This window comes from Dicentrarchus labrax, unplaced genomic scaffold, assembly GCF_905237075.1.
Source record: "Dicentrarchus labrax unplaced genomic scaffold, dlabrax2021, whole genome shotgun sequence".
Taxonomy (NCBI): domain Eukaryota; kingdom Metazoa; phylum Chordata; class Actinopteri; family Moronidae; genus Dicentrarchus; species Dicentrarchus labrax.
Window position 1 is genome coordinate 15,842,706 of NW_026136719.1, and position 20,335 is coordinate 15,863,040.

The 20,335-nt window shown below is 40.8% G+C and overlaps 1 protein-coding gene across 9 annotated transcripts in view; it reads left to right on the forward strand.

Annotated features, from left to right (window-relative positions):
• The window catches only part of sox6 (SRY-box transcription factor 6), a 136,741-nt gene that overhangs the window by 48,440 nt on the left and 67,966 nt on the right, over positions 1 to 20,335 (forward strand). For all 9 annotated transcript variants that reach the window (XM_051379514.1, XM_051379520.1, XM_051379512.1 and 6 more), the window contains 2 exons: positions 73 to 313; positions 3,349 to 3,559. In XM_051379514.1, the coding sequence (XP_051235474.1) occupies positions 73 to 313; positions 3,349 to 3,559 (452 nt within the window). The remainder of the gene's footprint in view (positions 1 to 72; positions 314 to 3,348; positions 3,560 to 20,335) is intronic.

Genomic DNA, 20,335 nt, shown 5'->3' on the forward strand with positions numbered 1-20,335 from the left:
TCTTGTATGATCCTTATAAGATACAATTTATTTTTACTGACTCACTTTTCCTCTTCTTTTCTTGCTCCACAGCAGAGTCATGTCTTCCAAGCAAGCCACATCTCCTTTTGCCTCTGTGGTTGATGGGGATGATGCTATGAGTCAGGAGCACTTGTCTTGGGAGAAAGAGGAGAGTGCTGAGGCCCATGGCACACCACAGTTGCCCCTGCACAGTCTCCTCCATGGAAAAGCCCATCCCGATGAAATGCAGCCACTCAGCAGTGTACCACCAGAGAGTGATTGGGACAGCCTGGTGTCAGCCCAACAGCGCATGGTGAGACAAGTCAACATACTACATACATGCAAAAAATGTAATTGCTAGTTGCAGTCATATAACAAGCTACATAATCAGTTGTTGAATTACACTTCCATATGCCCGAACAGACTGAAGTAATTCAGAAGATTCAGTGAAGGCCTTCCAATCAAAGTAAACCTATGATTATGCACTAGTGTCTCACTGTCCTTTCTTGGGTATTCAAGTTAGCCCCAGTCCCATGATTCGCTAATGCTGTGAAACCTCTGGGATTCTGGGGTCTTCAGATAGGCAGCTCTGCCAAACACTAAACCATCAGCTATTGTTAAATAGCCAGGACCCCTAACTCTCCCTTGAATAATGTGAATGCCACATAAAATTGCATCATGACCGATGGAAGGGAATGTAGCCTTATCTGCTTCCTATAGCTTGAATTCTTGTTGTTATTAAAGAAACATGCCATGTCCTTAGTGCACGTGTGTTGCTGTGTATAAGCTCATATGCAGCCAGACCCCAAACACTGTACATTCTAAGTGCGGAGCTACTTTGATGTGAGCGGAGCGAAGAAGAGCACAGGCACTTGTGGGCTATAGACATGGGAGGCAGGTGGTTGTCTGTGACAGACGGGTCTGTGGTAAAGAGACCCAGAGGGCCCCTGAAGTAGCTCTGCAGTTGGCCACTGAGACCTTCAACAACTCAGCACTGCAGCACAACACACACACAAACACACGCGCGCGCACACACACACACCCCCAAACAGATACATGAATAACCACAGTAGCAGACTGCTCCTCATGATGCTGGGGTGTGCATGCTGACAGTGTAGGTAATTGACAGGCAAAGGATCGCTCAGGTGTTGTCTTCATCTGTGGTACATTATGGGATTTCTGTAACATGATTTTAGCAAGTTTTATGATGTGGAGCTAAAAACACCTCAATGAAGTTTATAAATACCTAAAACCAATACTTTAAAAAATATTATAAATACAATAATACTACTAAACAATAATTATATAGCACCTCTGTAAAATAGTGTTTAAACAGCGGGAAATGGCAAGAAAATGTTAATGACAAAAAGTCCTAAATTATGCAATATTTTATACCAAAAAATGAAAAAACAAGTAAATCTTAAAAATCTTAAAAAGTATCAGAAGGGACTATATTTGCAATTATATTAAATTTTTAATATTATTATTATTATAATTATTAAATATTTTTATTTTGTTTTTGATAGTGTGCACATTGCACTGTAACATCTTACGAGAAAGAACAATAGTATCCTCTGCAGAGGCTGTTTTAATTTACAATATGAATCTTTTGAGAAAAGTGATGTGATTGATTGAATAGCATTATAGAAAATATAGGTCAAAATATAATCTTTTACTGAGGTTAACGAGGCTAACAGCCCACAAAGTAACATCAAGAAAGATTAAAGGGTTATACACGTCTGAAAACATATTTTTTCATTTGATTTGAATCCATCTCATTATGGCTGGATGGATGACAGCTCTTCTAAATGTCAAAAGGATGAATGTTTTTTTACATTATATATATATATATATATACATCTTTTAGGCTTCATCTTGTGTTATAAGTGTAAAGAAATGTTTTTGGACTTATTATATTTAGAAGTTACTTAGAAATAGAAAAGAGAGGAAAGGTAAAATGGAGGACGATAGAGGAAAGATAGAGAGAAGAAAAAAGGCATAAGGCGAAAGGAATGAGAGTGTTGCCTTTGCTGATTACCTGACTCCACTGCTGTGCCATGCGTCTGTGTGGGCTGTGCCCTGAACCTGTGCCAGCTGATTAACCCAGCACTGCTCCACTCCCCTCAAGCACTCTCTACTGTCTCTGCCACACTGCATAATCATCCAACACAGGGCTGGGAGGTGCAGAGTCGGCCGGTAGGTCGTGCCACCCTGGCCCTTGGTACCAGATCACCCTACACACCACTGCAACTCCGCCTGGAGCTCGACATGCAACACAGGGATGAGAATTTGGCACTGTCAACATTCCTGCCCAGTTTACCGCATTCCTGACTTTTCATTTAGGATTGTCAGTGGCTCCAGACACGGTTCTATCATTTAACCCTGCTGTATTGCACCTCTGTTATCACACTGCTGTTTATTAAAGCTCACTTTTCCCTGATAGGCGTGCACTGTGTTGGATATGAATGTGTGTCATGTTTAATTCTCTTTACTATGGAGGGCCAAAGTTTAAATCAGAGCTAAGTGTTCCCCCGTTAAAGACTGCAAACTCCTGGCTGCTTAGCTACCTTCTGCTTTCTCAGACTCCACAAACCATAATTAACACCACCTTCTGTCAGACGCAACCCACAGCCATGGTCTGTGTGCTGACTATACACTCCCATGTGCAGAGTATTCTCTCCCTCTCTCTCCCTCCAAGCTCTCTCCCATTCTTCTCCCCATTTCCTTCATGTCTCTGTTTGTGCACAGGGAGCACTCAGCAAGTCAGCCAGAGACAGGACCCTTAGTTAAATACTAAACCATACACAGGTGGGACTGAAAAACAACAACAGCTTGAGACAGGACACAGATTTACGATGGCTCAAGGCACTCAGCTGAGAATAGGTCTCCACTAGAAAATGAACAAATTACACAGCAGTCACCCTAACACAAATGCACACTCAAAAGCAATTTGAGAAATTACAGTTGGGAGGTTTCTCTGTGTAGTCTCCGCGGATGAAAAGTAAAGCCTGAGCACATTATGGATATGCCCTATGAAAGTGTACCTAATCATTTCATCTAATTTTTTCACTTGTCATGTCTCATTTACCAGCGCAGCTAGCTCTGTTGAAGATACAGAAGCTTCTGCATGAAAGCCAGAGAGGAGCCAATTGATATGGCCAAATCGCCCCTGAGCTGCAGAAACCTAGCAATCACTGTATTTGCATGAAAAACTGTCAAAAGCTCAATGGAGCCCTGACAGAACAGAGTAACACACTCATCACATATACAAATATACAATATATATATATCATATATACAAATCCCATCCCTTGTTACCACCCCTCCCAACTTTTGTTTGTCTTACAGGAATCTGACAGCAATAAAGTATGTTCCCTGTACTCCTTCCGGAACAATTCCACTTCCCCACACAAGCCGGAGGAGGGGGCCCGGGAGCGAAGTGACCTGCTGAGTGGATCAGCATTTGGAACTCCAGAGCGCCGCAAAGGAAGCCTGGCAGACGTAGTGGACACGCTGAAGCAAAAGAAGCTGGAGGAGATGACAAAGACAGAGCAAGACGGTATGACTCCCTCTGTGTGTGTGTGTGTGTGTGTGTGTGTGTGTGTGTGTGTGTGTGTGTGTGTGTGTGTGTGTGTATGTGCTTGGGGTGTGGGTGTAGGACTACCTTTTTTCCTCCTAAGTGGGCCTGATCTTCCCCAATTTTTCCCTTTTTCATTTTATATGTTTCTGGCTTTCCGACTATCCGCCTCTTTTCTCTTGTATCTTTCTGTCTCATACACTCATGCAGGCACACACAAGCTGGGAATACTGACGTTACTGTGTTTCCAGTTTGTTCTGAATCTCTTCCAATGTGACAAAGACTGTGTGGCAGTGCACCTCAGCATAAGTGTGGTCTTCGTCCGTGCCAAGGCAAACTCTTTGACTATAAAACTCATAGTGCTGACCTGATGCCAGGAACATTACCTCTTTTTATTTTTCTACACAGAACACTTTTCACTCAGCGCAGGTATTCATCAAAGCATGCTATCCACAAACAATCCAAGCCCTTCACACAGGTTTTACCTGTTGCCTAATTAATTCATCTTATTCAACACACCATGAAGATTTTTTATTTTCCTACAATAACATGCAGAGAGAAAAAATCCTTTTCTGTGATAAGACTGTTAGGTCTATGTCATATCTGCACCCCGTTTCACCCGGCTCGGCTCTCCCTCCCACAGCCTGCAGTCTATCAAGAGTATGGCGGAAAAACAAATATTTGAAAGAGCTGCTGAAACACATCCCCCTTCTTAATTAGGGCTGTAGTAATATAACTACATCCAATCAAATGTTAAACCCCCTTGGGAATGCATGTGTCTCATTTAGTGTCTGGGGAGCTCTTAGCTTAAGCACTTCATCAGACGAATAAATTAGACCTCTGTTAGCCTAAAAATAATTTGCCACTTCTTTTTTAAGTGTTCGTTTGGTGATCTTTGTATCAGAGCATCACAGGCCTCTCACCAGATAATCATTTAGCCACATACAGATATGGGGACTGATTATTTGTGGTGTCGTTTAGATAATGAAAGACAGAACAATCAGTCCTTATTCATCTGAACACCTATAATTTTGAGATCATTTAGAAAGCTGAAAAGTTTGGATTATTGAAATGGATCGAAATGACCAACAGAGGTCAAGATGTATTTGAAACGTTAAACACACAGAACAAATGGTCCCCCTAAGCACGCCAGCATTTTTCACCCTTTATGCTAATTAAGACTTTTGTCGACATGTGATGTTTAATTGTACTTACTGTAATCGATACCTTTTATATCAATTAATTACCAGTGGTTTTGGCAATTTAGCAAAAAATTGTATTAAAAAAAATCCAAGCCTCTTATGAATATCACAATTAATACTCATAACACTGCAATACAGTAGATACATTTCTCTCTGTGATGAGTTCAAGTTTTCCCTGGGTTTATGGAGGTATCCTTTAAATGCTCTAGTTTTATTCCACACCAGACATGAATATTAGGAATTATATTCTTGCTACTAGTCTTCTTGACATGTTGTAGATCCCAGGATACAAGAGAAGGTTGTCCCACTGCACCTTACAGGACATATTTTGGAATGTGTCAGTGAAGCAGTTCTGTTACTAGTTCTTTGTTTTACCCTGAGGTAAGAATATATTTTATATGTGTCTTGTTTTTTGCAGAGTTGATTTTCAGGGCAAGATTGTCAGTGTGAACTGTGGCTACGGCGGGCGTTATGGTAATGAGCCCCAGCTGGTGAAGGCTGGTTGTTGCAGTAATTTAAATGGTCAAGTGCAGCTTGTAATCCAGGGCCGTATGTTAGCGCAGGGAGGAGAGGGTGCTTTAGAGTGTCATACAGCTGTTTTAATCTCCTGTTAATAATAGAGACTTGGTCTGCCTCATGCTCTGTGTATCATCACCACCTAAATAAACTCCCTTGTTGGAGGAAATTAGTTTCTGAGCAGGGAACACAGCAGAAGACAAGAGCCTCACAAAGTTCAGTATGCTGTCTCCAAGCTGCAGGAACTGAGAGATACTCTGTTCTTGAGAGCACTTGAGGAAGCTTCAGCGGTGATGATCAGTGATTACTGTAAAATGGAGGGAGAAGAACTGCCAAAGGAAAACCTTGTGAAAACCTTTGAGAAATCATAATCTTATGTCTTTGTTTGTCGAGAAAGAGATCATTGGAATTTGAAAAGGACAGGATTAACCCATTAAAGAACATACAAGATGGTCAGAGAAGCCATTTGTTGTCTTAATGGTGTTGCTAATATGGCATAAGCAACAGATGAGCTAAATATATCGCTTATCCGAGCATGACAACTGCTTGTGTCTAATTCTGCTGCTTTGGTGTCTGCCTGGTTGGGATCACCGAGGTCCTGAGAGACTATTCACCATCTGCTACCATTCTTCTCTGGGCTTCCTCGTCTGGTCAACATAGTTCATTGTCCTGATGGACTGAGGATAAACGCAGTGACCTCAAGTGTAGAGGGAAAACAAATGGTCTGTGGTACAATTTTTACACAGTACATTGCTCATATATATGGAACGTGAAATCCCACTTAAAGTGATGTTAACATTGGTGGAGGCTTTGGGTTGGAAAGCTTCCCAGACATTGGTATCCAAATATTGTTGACCATCTGTCTCTATTAGCCATTTATTAACTTTTTAATTTATGATTTTTTTATTCTGTGAGTACCAAAGATGAAATTCCAATCACCTCCATTATATTATAGTGGTGCTACAATAATCAAAGCCTGATGTTTCACTTTTTCAGTAAAAAAAAAAAAAAAAATAATAATAATAATGGTTAGGCCTCAATGTGGAAAAAAAGGTAATTTTGCTGACCTTTAAGTAGGAATAAGCAGGTTAGACAAAACCTTAGCGAATCAATTAAAAATAGTAATATGTTGGCTTGTTTTACTTACACTGTATGTCTCCATTCAAAAAGCCAATTATTGGCTAGTTCCCTTCATTGACCATGATGTCTTATAAATATAACAATGGAGGTAATATTATCTCCATTCTTCCATCTCTATATATTTTTACCCTTTCACCCTCTCTATCTTTCCACCCTTCCTCTCCATTTCTGGTCCTTAAAGTGCTTTAAGTGCTTGTGACTGTGCTAATGAATGAAAATGTCCTCCCAGCAGCAAGCACCGCATTTAGCTGAATAGTCACCTTTGCTGTAAAAGCTCTATTAGGCCCAGTTGCCAGCAGGGCTAACGATTGTGCCCCATGTTTATTTACTAGGTATTGTAAATGCATTATTTATGGATAGGTCTCCAGACAGCACTTGTCAAGAGTTAAAAATGTCAGTATAAAGTATTAGGGGAAAAAGAAAAATACCCACCATTATAAAAATCCAAGGTGACCTTGATTTGATTCACATGCAATTAGAACAGTTTTATATAATGCACTAAAGTATGAATCAATACTGTGCAAGTCAACACAGAAATACTTGTGTTCAGTCTTTATGATCGTCCCCAAGACAAGGACGCGTAATTGGGTTTAAGCTTCCTGCCTTAGCTTTTAGGGATTTTCCTGGACTGAATCTGCGTGTTGAGTCCTTGCCAGTAAAACCAGCACTGAATGGGATGCATTTATGTATCTTTTGTCATCTTCGTGTTATTGAGTGGTTTGTTGAAACAGACAAGGAGTAAAGAAACTGTCTAAGTCAGAGGCATATAGATGACAAACAAAAAAATAAACAAAATAGAGAACTAGACAGCATATGTTAATATGTTTAGTAATATGGTAATACGCAATTTGTAAAATTGTTTCAGTCGAGCCATGTTCAGTAAAAATGATAGTTAAGTCAACCTTTTTCCACCATTTCACCATCGTTGACTACAATAGCTATGGTATACAGAATCACAGTATGGCTCAGTTCCCTGGATGCAGTTGAGAAAACAGTGCTGCGTGTGATCCAGGGCCATCATGCTAGTGAACAGGTGTGGTGTAAGGACATTTGACACAGCTGTTAAACTGACAGTGGACACTTTTAACATATAATCTACAGCTATAATCTATAAATATCAATAACCATTTTTCTCATTTGAGAAACAGGCAGGCAGACACACAGACAGTAAAATAAATTAAGAAAGTAGAGAAAATAACACAGAAAGAGTCTTTCAGACCAGTCAGAGTGGATACAGTAGGTGCTCAAGCAGAATACTCAACACCTGGAGCCCTTTGACAGAGTCATGGCTAATTAGCTTAGCAAAAGGGAGCCATACCACCATTCAGCCAAACTGTGACCCCTTTTTAATCTCAGGTAGAAGGATATTTAATGGCTACTGAGAAAAGATTCCCCTATTACAGCAGCAGGTAACCAAGCCATTGCTTGTGACAAAAAAACAGCACAACATGGTGTGCCATTGTGAACTAACTGTGTTAGGGCATGGGGTTACATGTGTTTACTGTATGTGTTCCCGTGTTATCACTTAGACCTTTCTTCCTCTCCCTCTGCCTTTATCACCTCTCCTCTATTTATAAGTGTAATCCCCCTGGCGAGGTTGTGTATTATCACTGTATAATGACTGTGCAGTAGGTTGAGTGTGGGGGAGTGATGAGCATTGTGTGTGTAGCCTCAGGTCATTATCCTCTATTACAACAGGCCATGTAATGAGATTCAGGGATGGGTGAAAGCTTTGGAAGAGAATAGGATCAGCTCTAAGCCTGTGGTCTGATTAGCACTGATGAACTCTTGACTCTGTTGTAACACTGTCCCCTGTCAGTGTCACAACCCCTGCTGACTCCAAAACAGAGGCTCACTGGAGCTGCAGGTGCTTAACAGCAGCAGCAGATTTATCTTTTGGAAATGTATTTAGTTCAAATGTAGCATTAAAAAAGATTTTAAAAAGGTTTTCTAAAGGTATATTACTACAGGTATATTATCTATAATTAAGTCTGTATTATACATTACTTCCCTCCCCCCAAACAGACTGATGCACTTTCTCCCCTCCTCTTTTAGTTCTATCCCTTCTCCCCTCTCCTCTCATCCCAGCTGCCATGTCATCTGGTTCTGCTTTATCCCACCTAATTAATAGGAATCTTTGTTATAATGATCTGAGCATGAGCCTCTGACTCTATGCATATGCAATGAGGGCTGGAAATCCAGTTGCCTTGGTTGCCGATTTTGAGGCATTCTTCACACATAGCTCTACGCTCGCTGCCTCTGAGTGCAGCATCCTAGAGGAGTGAGGCCGGGACCCTCCTGGCAGGACACACACAGGCCAAACATCAGTCAAGCACCAGAATCTCTGCTGTGCGCCATGTTCCCACCTCCTTTAATAATCTGTTCTTTATTCTGTCAACACGATTTCAGCAGGCTACTTATCTTGATGCAAGTAATCTATTTGATCAAATAGCCAATATAGTTTTGTGTGTGTGCGTGCATGCTTGCATATACTGTATGTGTCAGTGGGAGCCTTCCTGTGTGTGTGTGTGTGTGTGTGTGTGTGTGTGTGTGTGTGTGTGTGTGTGTGTGTGTGTGTGTGTGTGTGTGTGTGTGTGTGTGTGTGTGTGTTCTCTCTTGGCCTGTGGCGTGGTGCACCAGCCCAGCGGAGCAGTGCTCTGGTCTGTCACTTTTGTTTGAATAGGTAATGTAGATCTGTTCAGGCTGAAGAGACATGAGCTGGAATCGCTTGTTAGGACACATGATCAAAAGCGGCTCTCTGCTCTCTGCCAATCAACCCTCTTGTCACCCTGTGAAGCAGACGTTAAATAGATTTTTCGGCTGTATGCCGCGGGCAGCCTGCCAGCCTGACATGTGAACTTTCACAAAAAAGATACCCTGCCCCTCACTCCTCCCTAATCTCACTTTCCCATCCTCTTCCATCTTGTCCAGTTTTTTCTTTGCATCTTCCTTTCTTTTTTTCTCCCCTTTTTCATGTTGTGGCTACCATCTTGTCACCGTTACCTGATCCAGATCAACATTTTCCCTCCTCCCTCATTTTTGTCTCCTACCCCATCTTAGTCTCCAGTGACAAAGTTGCTCCTATGCCAGGCTGAGATCAGAGCCCAGGGCTAAATGGAGTGGCTGTATGAGGGGAATAGGGAGCACAGAGTGCCTGGTCCACTGCTGAATTATGTATTTACTATCTGTTCCAAAACACAGCCCTCACATAACACTGGCACGTCCCCACAGGATGACGGGGGACCGACACAGGTTTCACTTTACACAAGCTAAGATATAGATTTTGTTGCCCCTTTCAAAACGGGAACCCTTTCTGCTGCCTTGGTCATTCAGATGACAAAACAAGCAGCTGCTTCTTCAATGTGCCATTCTTTGCATTCAAGATCACCTTCCCCAGTTCTCATATTCCGATTAGTCAACAGTAGCAACTGCTGCGGAGCATTCCAGGGGCCATCTTCCCGGGTTTCAGCTGTTGAGTGTGTCCCCCTGCACCCATGCAGCACAAAACTCCCATTGTGATCCTGGCTTACTGGCTGCACAGGAACCCCTTGATAGGAGGAAACGGGTGTCTCAGAGAGACAAATTACAGCCAGGGTTGCACAGAGGCTTGTTTGTCTTTACATACTCACACACCCACTCACTGCTTGTAGGTATAGTCATCACTGACATCACTACTTGTGCAGTAGCAATTCAGGAGAAATATTTATATTTGCTGTTTGAAAAAAAACAATAGCCCCAGTGCTGTACGTGGGTGATTGGGTGATTAAATCAGCAGCAGTTTGTAATGGTCTGACTGTTTAATGTGACACCGCAGTATTTGGAGGGGCACAGAGATGGTGAAACACTGACACATAAGAAGGCAGAAGCCATTAATGATACTATATCTGTCATTGGGCCGTGAAGCCAAGAATTGGGAAATGCAGCTAAAAGGAACATGAAGTGGAACATACACAGAGAAACTTCATGTAGTCAGGATGATGTAGGGGGAGGGGCCGAGGCAGTCATAAATGGAGAGAACAGGGGCTATTCCACAATGGGATGGGGTGCAGAGGGAAGACACATGTGTCCTGCTGTGTGTGTGTGTGTGTGTGTGTGTGTGTGTGTGTGTGTGTGTGTGTGTGTGTGTGTGTGTGTGTGTGTGTGTGTGAGTGTGTGTGAATGCCTGCAGTAGGGTTACACTGGGAGATTTGTGTGCCAGCTCAGTATCACTGTCCTAGCTGTGGCATTCAGCTCCCAAGCATTCTCCACACATAACTTGACAAAAGAGCCGGTGTCATCTGACCAAGGATCAAAATAGTGTGAGTGTAACTCACACCCTGGGCACAGACAGTCTCTGTGGCCTGCTAATGATTTCAGAGCACATAGCGGGCTTGTTCTGTAAGTCAGACGTACGTCAGCCATCCAGCTAGGAGATCCGCCTTGACACAAGCAAACATGACAACTAGTGAACATGCAGCCTATTAACATATTTGCATTGTTTTTCCCCAAACAGCAAGCATCAATGTCTTACACCAAACTTTGATGGTTGCGTCTTGAACAAAGAGACTGTTTAATTAACAGTGATGAAACAGATGTTTCCTCCCACTCAATGCTTTTTCTTTCTCCTTGTTCAATAACATTACATGCACCAGGAGATGAGATGAGGATGTCAGAAGAAACGAATAGAAATGTGTTTTATTGCACTGCAAAGCCTCAGTGCCAATGATTATAATTATTTGACAAACGTCATCTCTCTTTGGAAGCACCTCCAGAATAATTTTTTAAGTCTGCACCGGTCGGATGGTTAATATGTTTTAAGACCACATCGTCAATTGCACATCACGGTAGTTCAATCGATAAGTTGACATTATTATTTGAAATTGAGATTAATGATTTGTTGGAGCGACCTTTTTGCTATTGAGCCAATTATCATAATATTGGAAAAAAGGAAATTTGGTCATTAGACTCTATACAATTATGTTATTTCCTTTACTTCACACCTCATCTTCCTCTTTCCTTCTTCTTTGTAATTTTTTTCCTGGGTGGGTGGCACTTTGCTCGACAAAGCCCATACTGTAAGCCTGTTGTTAGCTTTCCTGTTGTGAGTTGGACCAACGAGCTCAGTCACTCATGAGAAGCAAATTTCTCAATCCTTGCCCAGCAGGTCTCAGTCCATATGGCTCTGTATACAACAGAAAGGGAATGGGCCAATTGAAAGGAAAAAAACAGCTTCTATTGTTGCTGTACCAACTTGAACAACACATTGAGGCATGTAGCAGTGGGCAAATGAATGGGGACCATGTACGAGTTGGAATGCTTAACCTTTAGAAGTGCTATAGCTACTGCATCATTTCTTCATCCAGTGGCAAAGAAATCAGAATTTTTTAACTTTCTAATTAATTTCATTGGTCAGTAATTGTGTTAAACAAGTTGGTAAAATGTTAGTTCTAGTTTGATGACACAGTGTAACAAAAGACCACAAAGAGATGTCTACTAATTTTAGTTTTTTGTTGTGTGCATGCATCTCCTTTTTTTTCCCCTCAGAGAACGAATGACACAATCTAAAAATAGTGGCCTTTGGTCTTCCAGTCCACTAAGCAGTGCATGTGGATCCTGAACTCTGGCATCTTAGTAAACAAAGTTGGCTGGAGATTCAATAAACGACTTTAATTACTATTTGAGAATGAGAAAGCGAAACTGCAGAAGTTGAAATTAATAATACCCTCACTGTGAGTTTAGTTTTCTTTTTTCCTCTCAAAATCTGTCATTTAATTGAACGGAAATTTATAATATACAGTTTGAGGGTATTCACACATGCACTTTAGCAAAATTCAACACATTTAAAGTATGCTGCATTACCAAAAGTACAGTATGTTGCCCAGCTTATTCTCGTAATTTGTGATTTTTTAATATCTCATCTTATGGTTCAATCTCTGAAGCGCATCGGTGGCGTCCAGCGTTTATGATGAAATAAAGTTTCAATGTCTATACCAGACACTTGGCTTCACTGCAAATTGTAATGCATTCATGTGGATCCTATTAGTCTCTTTTTGTCCTTGTAGAGTCAGACACCCATTAATTTACTAAATCACACTGAACAGCCATGATCACAGTACTCCACGTTTTCTTCACACATCTATTAATTTAACATAGATGAATAAATGTGAATGTTTTCGAGCATTGATTAGCTGGCAAGTTTATATCTGACAGTTAAATTGCAGGGTACCCAAAAAAAAATCTCTCCAATGCAAGGTACCCAGTAATTTAATTTTTGTGTGAAATTATTATAATTTATTACAGTATGTGGACCCTAATGATTACTGACATCAAATGGAAATTATAAATTGAAATCAAGGCCACATATTTCTCCTCGTAATGTGCATCTTTACAAGTGCTGATCCCCTCATCAGCAACGGCTGAGATTCCAGAAGTAGTTTTTCTTTCTAGTGAACTAAACACACATATGCATCACTTTATGTTTTTTTTCTCTCTACCTGCCTTTCTGTTTGGCTTTCTTGCTCTATTGTTATCAAAAAATAAATAAATGAACCAATGTTGCACTTGAGATATTTTAAGGCACTGTGCTTTATTAGGCTTTTTATGATTAGAACACAAACAATTGTGTAAAAACCCCCATGGGATTGAAATAAATTGTGTTTTATCTTGATAAAACATCCACTTCCTTTTGACCTTGTGCGGTTCTTTATACATGTACTATTTGGTCTTGCTTAATTTAATCAAATTAGCAATTGTAAGGTGCACTGTATTGATAGCTGTGCTCAATGGACTCCCTTTGCTGCCTGAATCGAGCCTGTAAAGCAAAGACAGGAAGAGGAGAGGGAATGAAAGTTCATTTTGCTATCCAAGCATTTAATGGTCCTAGTTCTTAAAAGTGACCTTGTGGGGTAGAGAGCGGAGCAGCACAGCAGCTCCTTCCAGATGCACACATGGCATCCATCGGGGGCACAATCACGCACAGTCCCAACACCTCAGGCTCGGACATATGTTGAGTTTTATTTCATTCTTCTGACATTAATCCTATTCACCAGCTGTTCTGCCAGCTGCCACTCTCCGGCTTAAGGGGAGATTGCAGTTTTGGGGGCTCTGAGTACTGGTTTATCTTGGCTCCTCATCTGCTCCTCACGAAGTTTTGATTGGATTTTTTTCCTTGCCCTCTTCCTACTTCCAGGTTCCTTGAGTTGCATACTTTCCTGCAATCTTTCCCTCTCTTTCAACTTCTTTGCTTTTGTTTTCCCCCTTTTCTAAATTGTTGTATAGATAAGAAGCTGCAATTTGACTGAATCTTGGCTTTTTCTGGCCCATGCCGTTTGTAAGGATTACAAGTCTTCGCCAGTGTTTCTTCAAGATATGATCAACTAATGCCCAGAATATTTATTATAAATGGCTTTCTCCAAGGAAGTAAAGTAAAGAAATTGGTAATGCACAGTATTCTCAACATGCAGCACACTTGCCTCTTGGCCCCACAACTTGCTCCACTCTATATCTCAAGAAAGCATTTGTAAGGAATCATAGCACTGAAACCTGCTCACCCCACAGTCATCTAACAGCATTTCTGTAGGATTAGCCTGGACATGGCCTCAGCCTGTACAGTTATGATTATTGACATATTGGGTCTGACATATTTCACATTTATGTGCATTGTCTGGAAGCATACTCAAGTGTTCTCAATGTCATTTCTGCTGAAGTACGGCCAGGCAGTCTGCGAGCAAGGGCCGCAATGAATTGATCATTGCTCACTGCTCACTTTAATAATTCAAGCCTGATTGCCACAGAGTGCCGCAGTAAAATGGATTGGGAGAGGTCACATGCTGCTCAGCTCAGGAGGTGAAGCCCCTTGAGGATAGTTAATTCATATATGCTTGATAGACACGTGTCCTATTTAGAGAGGTCAGGGTGCTGTGTATGTATAAGTCTTCTCAGAATGGCCAGGTCAACACTGTGGGATTAACACGTTGGTCAGTGCAGATAAAGGCGAGGGATAGTTCCTCGCCACATAGGCCAGCGTGTTCAGATGCTTGAGGAAAAAGCCACAATTTTGCAAATTTTCCTACTTTGAATTGCAGTTTATAATAGTTTTGACCTGTGGTTGTATGTGTCAGGAATGGATCTTTCAGTCCACTTGGCATTTAAGTCTGCAACCTTCAATTGCTAATGGAATAGAAACAAGAGATAAATTAAATTAGCTGGAAGCAACCACAAAATATTCACCAAAGAAATAGAGTGGCGCAAAATACAACATTGAATTTTTATTGATTCCTTGAATACAGGAATACAGGATGCCACAGACAAAGCAGCTTCTCAAACTCCTATTCCTTTGAATAAGAAAAACTACAACCGACCCATGACCCTTCTACATACTAACAACTAATGTTGGTACTTAGTGAGGTATGATTATGGCCTTCATGTTGAGGTAAAGAAGGTACAGTAAGAAGCAAGGAAATAAGTATGAATGGAAGTGAGGCAGCAAGGGAGGACATGTGTCAGAACCTCAGATGAAGTACACCTCATCCAAGTTACCTACAATGTATTTATAGCAACTGTTTACATGACCAAACAGGATAGTCTAAAGGTGACTAACAGAGATGTTCACCAAGTGGAATAATGATTAGGTGTCAGTTAAAGAAAGCCCACCACGAGGTGCAGGTGCTCCACAATACACTGACATGTCTGGACCTTTTTATTTATGCATGCCAGCACTAGTAATTACATATTAAAAAGCTGGAATTATTTAACTGCACCAAAAAGTCTTCTTGAAATGGTAGAGCTTATTAAGACTGTTGACAACGAGGAAAGGTAATTGCCTGAAAATGAGCGACAACGCACTGTTGTGCTCAGAATGTTTTTTTTCCCCCCAGCTCCCTCTTTAGCGTTTGCATTGTGCAGCATCACCCGGGTGTGTAACCTATTGCGTTCCGATTGCTCCCTTGCAATTAGTGCCCTTTTTGTCCTCACTTCAATAACGCCATGATTATGGAGACTTCAGGAGTATTTGCAGCATCCAACAGCTGTTGTCTCAGGGACTACCGGCTGAATGACAAAAACATGTTTTCTCTCTGCATTTCACTTCCCTGCCTGCCTCTTGTAATTATTATGTTTTATTTGGTGTGATGATGGGGTCTTGTTTTTAGTGTGTCTGTGATTAAGATATTCAAAGGACTCCTTGGAGTGTGTCACAGTCATTTTCTTTTTTATCAATCTCGACTTTTGATTTGTTTCCCGTGCAGTGCAGAGTGGATGGGAAATTAGACGTCAGCCTATCATTGTCTGACTGAAATTCGGAGTTTCATCTCTGAGACAGAAATCTACGCCTGAATTAAAGAAATATACTGTATCAAACAGTGAATGTAAGAGTGAAATTTAAGAGCTTTTTTTAAAAAAAAAAAAAAAAAAAGCTATTTAAGACATTCCAGTTTTTAGAATTTAGACACATCCTTTTAACATCTGTAATCACATGGTACAGTCAATACAATAAAGTATATCAAAAGCATTAATATCATATAGAAGTCATTAATGCTAAACTTATGACTGTATAAATCATTGCAAAATAAAAATGATTTCTGTAATTTTCAAACTAAGCAAGAGTGAATATTCCTTATGCCATTGCTTACTTCATTAGACCACTTAGCTAAGCATCACCAGGCAACAGTCATCAACATATTATATTACACAATTATATTTCCTTGACAAGATTCCAAATTAAAAAGTTATTTTTTCATTTCTCACATATATTTTCTGAACATATATGCAGGACACGAAATGTCTTTGTTACCCACAGCCTAAAACCTGTCCTCATTTTCTGTGGCCCTAGATATTTTCAACAATTTGCATATGTAATATTTCCACATGTGTGGCTTGTTTTGCTGGAGCAAACGTAAGCATTTTCATAAACTTATTGATCTACAGTGTAGAATGAATGGTAAAGAAGCTTGTTCAAGGACATGGTGGTTACTGGTAGGTCAGGTTTTTTACAATTTATTTTTTTTGTTTTTTTCATATGTAGTTTAACACAGATTTTTCTGTATTTTGAGCAGCTAGTCTATTTGTTGAAATTGCAACAAGCAAAATAATTTTATTTTGTTGCTTAGACTCACTCTTTTCTTTTAAATGGTGTTTTCTTGAGGTTTTGTTATTGCAGTTCTTAGATCTTCCTAATGCCAAGTTTAGTGTTCTGTGGAGGTTTTGGTTTTGGTTGACTATAACTGGATCATGACAAATTGTAAAAAATGTGTTCCATTCAAGCTGAAGCTTGTTTAGAGACTCTAAACCCCATTTCCTGTGTGCCTCGGCTCCTCCTCGCTGCAAATAGCATTGTTTCCCTATGTGCCTCACTGTACGGGCCTCTGCATTCTGGGGAGGAAATTATTTATATGGTCAGTGTCAGTTGATCATTGATTTGGTAATTACATGTTTCCCCTTGAGGCTGCGACAACTGATATACAAGGCCAATGCTAAAGGGGAGGTCTCTTAGTCTGTTATCCATGACTAATGGCTAATTTGACTCTCCTAGATAGCCCCCTTTTCTCTGCCAACTGCTTTTCAACACAACAAACACTCAAACACAAGTATCATCTTTCTCCCGGGAGAATAGTGCACACAGAGAAGCTCAGAATGTGGTGGCAGACAGTTGAAACGATTTCATTGCTGACAACACAGGGTAATAAAATACCAATTGCTGCATGTTGTAACAACCCATTTCTGTGCTTTGAGTCACTGTCTTTAAAACATGATGGCATGTTTGGTTGCATCAACAAATTTAGTAGATGAAACCTTTTAGACATTGAAAACATTGATATGTAAAAATGAACAAAATTTTGGCCCAAACAGTGCTGGTATATTTGCTAACTTTAATATACACACTGGACTTCACATCTCCATTCCAATCTGGAGGGCTATATAAAAATTAGTGTGTCATGAATTTTTAAGATCTACTTTATTACTGTCCAATCCAATTCCAAAGTGACAAGATTTGATTTGTTTGAAGCTGTGTTTATTTGTCTATTTTGTGTTCCAGTCAGTGATTTGAGCTGTTCTACAGTTTGCAATGATCGTTTGAATCTGTTTAGAGGAGCAATAAACACATAAATTAGCAAACAACTTTCCTTTACCTTCGCCTCTAAACCACAGGCATTTATAGCTAACTAGCACTCAATTTAATAAAAGTGTTTTGTCTTACTTAGTGTGAACAATAAAAAAATAAATTCAGATTATTAGTTGTTACATTAAAACACCAGATAGTAATAACTGTATGAAATATGAGAGGGAAAGAAATTTTCTCTCGGGACTGTCAGGGAGTCAGTCGGTGTCAGGACAGATAGTGGTAACCTGCCTCCCCGCTTCACTACTGTGGTTTATACTGAACATGATATTCTGGCAGCATTGACTGCCAGGTGCTGAAAGCTTTGTTTATGTCACACTTCAACCTAGAAACATTCCTTTGTTGAGATTTATGAGGATCATTAGCTTTGTTTTTAATACAGTAAAATAAAGCTGTAGCCTAATCTAGCCAACTCATCTCGGCTTTAGGTGTCTCAATCCCTGCGCCGGTTCACCCACATCAATAAGATCACAGAATACCTGCACAAGCTGTATACTAGAGATGACAGCACTGATAGGAGACAAACATATTGAATCTGGCAGAATTAAATCAGTGATGACTTTTCGCTTTCTTCTGAGTGCCACTTGGAAACTCTCAAAAAATCTCGGGAAAGGATTCAGGGCATTTTTCCAGCTATACAGCACCAGCCCCAGAGAAGAGACAATGAGACCCAGACGGGCTTAGTAGTCCAGAAACCATTCCTCTCTCAATGGGAACACATCTTGGACACACACTCCAGTAGTTTTGTCTTGTATGTTGCTATCTGTGCTAGCTGCAGAGTGGAGGGGGTCTCTGCCAGGCAAGGGTCCATAGGGACCATTGGAATCGCTGGGGCTGGAGGAAGTTGGTCTGGGTCCAGTGGGGTGATCTGGGCTTGGTGACAAGCCAAGCTGTCTACTGCAGGGACGCTGGGAAAATGTAAATAAGAGCCTGATAAGGGCTATTGTTTTCATTCCATTCTCATCCCAGCTGAATGGCTTGCTCCCCAGCCACAGAGCATTTTATCTCGAGAGGGGGAGGGAAAGAAATGGAAGGGGTGGGGGTGCGAGAGATTTAAGAGCCCCCATAGGAAAATAAAAATAAACTCACTGGACTCTTCTCTTGTTTTAGCTAATTCCCCAGTATGTGATGTCCTACTTTGAAAGGACAAGAGCAGAAAACTCCTCTTTACAGTAAAAACTTCAGAGGTTCTGCAGCAACTGTCTTAAATAATTATGTTTCCTTTTCACTTGCAAATCAGTGAAGTGTGAATCTTTTATCAGAAATAATTTGTTATTTTATGGTGAATACAGTGTGTATCAATTTTGACATTCTCTGTGTCATAACCTGACAGTAATTATTATGTTGATGCTAACCAGTGTTTCCATTGGCATCTATAATTTCTCCAGAAAAAACAGACAGACATTTTAGAAACTGAAATAGCATTCCTCCTATTAATCTAAATTCTTCTGAAAAATAGGCTGTAGAAGGGCGCTTTGAAAAAAGCCAGACATCTGACTCATTTACTGTTTCCTCGAGCACGCCTGCGCAAAAGTTGGTCTGCTTTCACCAAATCCATTTTTGGTTGCCTGTTTTGTCCACGCCGTTCGAACACTGAAAGATGTTTGAGAGTTATTTTATAGACTAATCCAGGTCATTATTCACCTCTCCCAGGTGGAAGGCAGGGAGGACAGCGGTGCATTCCAGCTGTAGTCTTTCCTGTTGGAGGACTTGGCAGGTTGTGTCTGGCCCAGCGGAGGGGATGGAGAAGTGAGGGAGCGGCAGCCCTCCTGGGAGGGAGGTGGAAAGGAGGGGGAGGACTGGAGTAGAATGGAAGCTGGCACCACATTATCTCCAACAGTTGGTGCATTCCTTAATGATCAAGTGCTAGAGCAGCATCTGTGATGAAAGTGTGCGGATGTACGTATGTGTGTGTGTGCGCATGTGTGTGAGGAAGCATATGTGTGCATATTAACATATGTTCACTGCGTTTGTTTAATTCCCCTTTACACCACTTTAAAAATAAGCCTTTTCTGTGCTTTAGGGGAGAAAATGTCATGCACTGATGTTGCTCTGTTTGTCAGAAGATTATGATTTCAGGGGAGTTTGTTGTTCCGGGAGAGGAAGCTGTCTCACTCAGGGGTGAGGTGCAAGGAAGAAGAGCTGAGCTCTGCTACTCCCCCCTGCGCTTAACCCCTGTTTTAAGATCTGTGATCTTTGTGCCACGGAGGGAGTTATGGACACAAACACACACAACACACACAGCCTTTTTTTTCTCCCTCTTTTAGGGTCAAGGGGACAAACTGTGAGTTGGGAATTGGAAAGTCAATAAAGCAGAAGTAATGTTATAATGACCCAGAACTGAAGATGTCCTGTCGACCCCCATCACATTGGAGGAAGTGGACAATCAAACAAAATGGTCACTCTGCTTGATCTCTCTGAAAGCCGTCCTTAAACAAGGCCACAGTGGAACTATTGACTCCTTGTTACTCCCAGTTCCTCTGAAGTCAGTGTGTTTGTTAGAACAAGCAACGGTGTTTGGTTTGTGGAAGCAAAGGGAAAGAGATGTTACAGACAGATAAAATTAAACAACACATGTAAATGTTGTAAACTGTATAAATCTCTTCTTTGTTTGATGTCAAGGATGATGATGGTGAAACTGAAAGAGTCTAAAATATTGCATGTGACCGGCACTTCTCAGTCATTCTCCATTTCTCTGTGTTAAACATTATGTGCAACTTGGAAAACAAACACATGACAGCTACATCAAGCTGAGAAAAACTCCTCTGTGGCATCATTTGAATCATTAACATGCTTATGAATTGT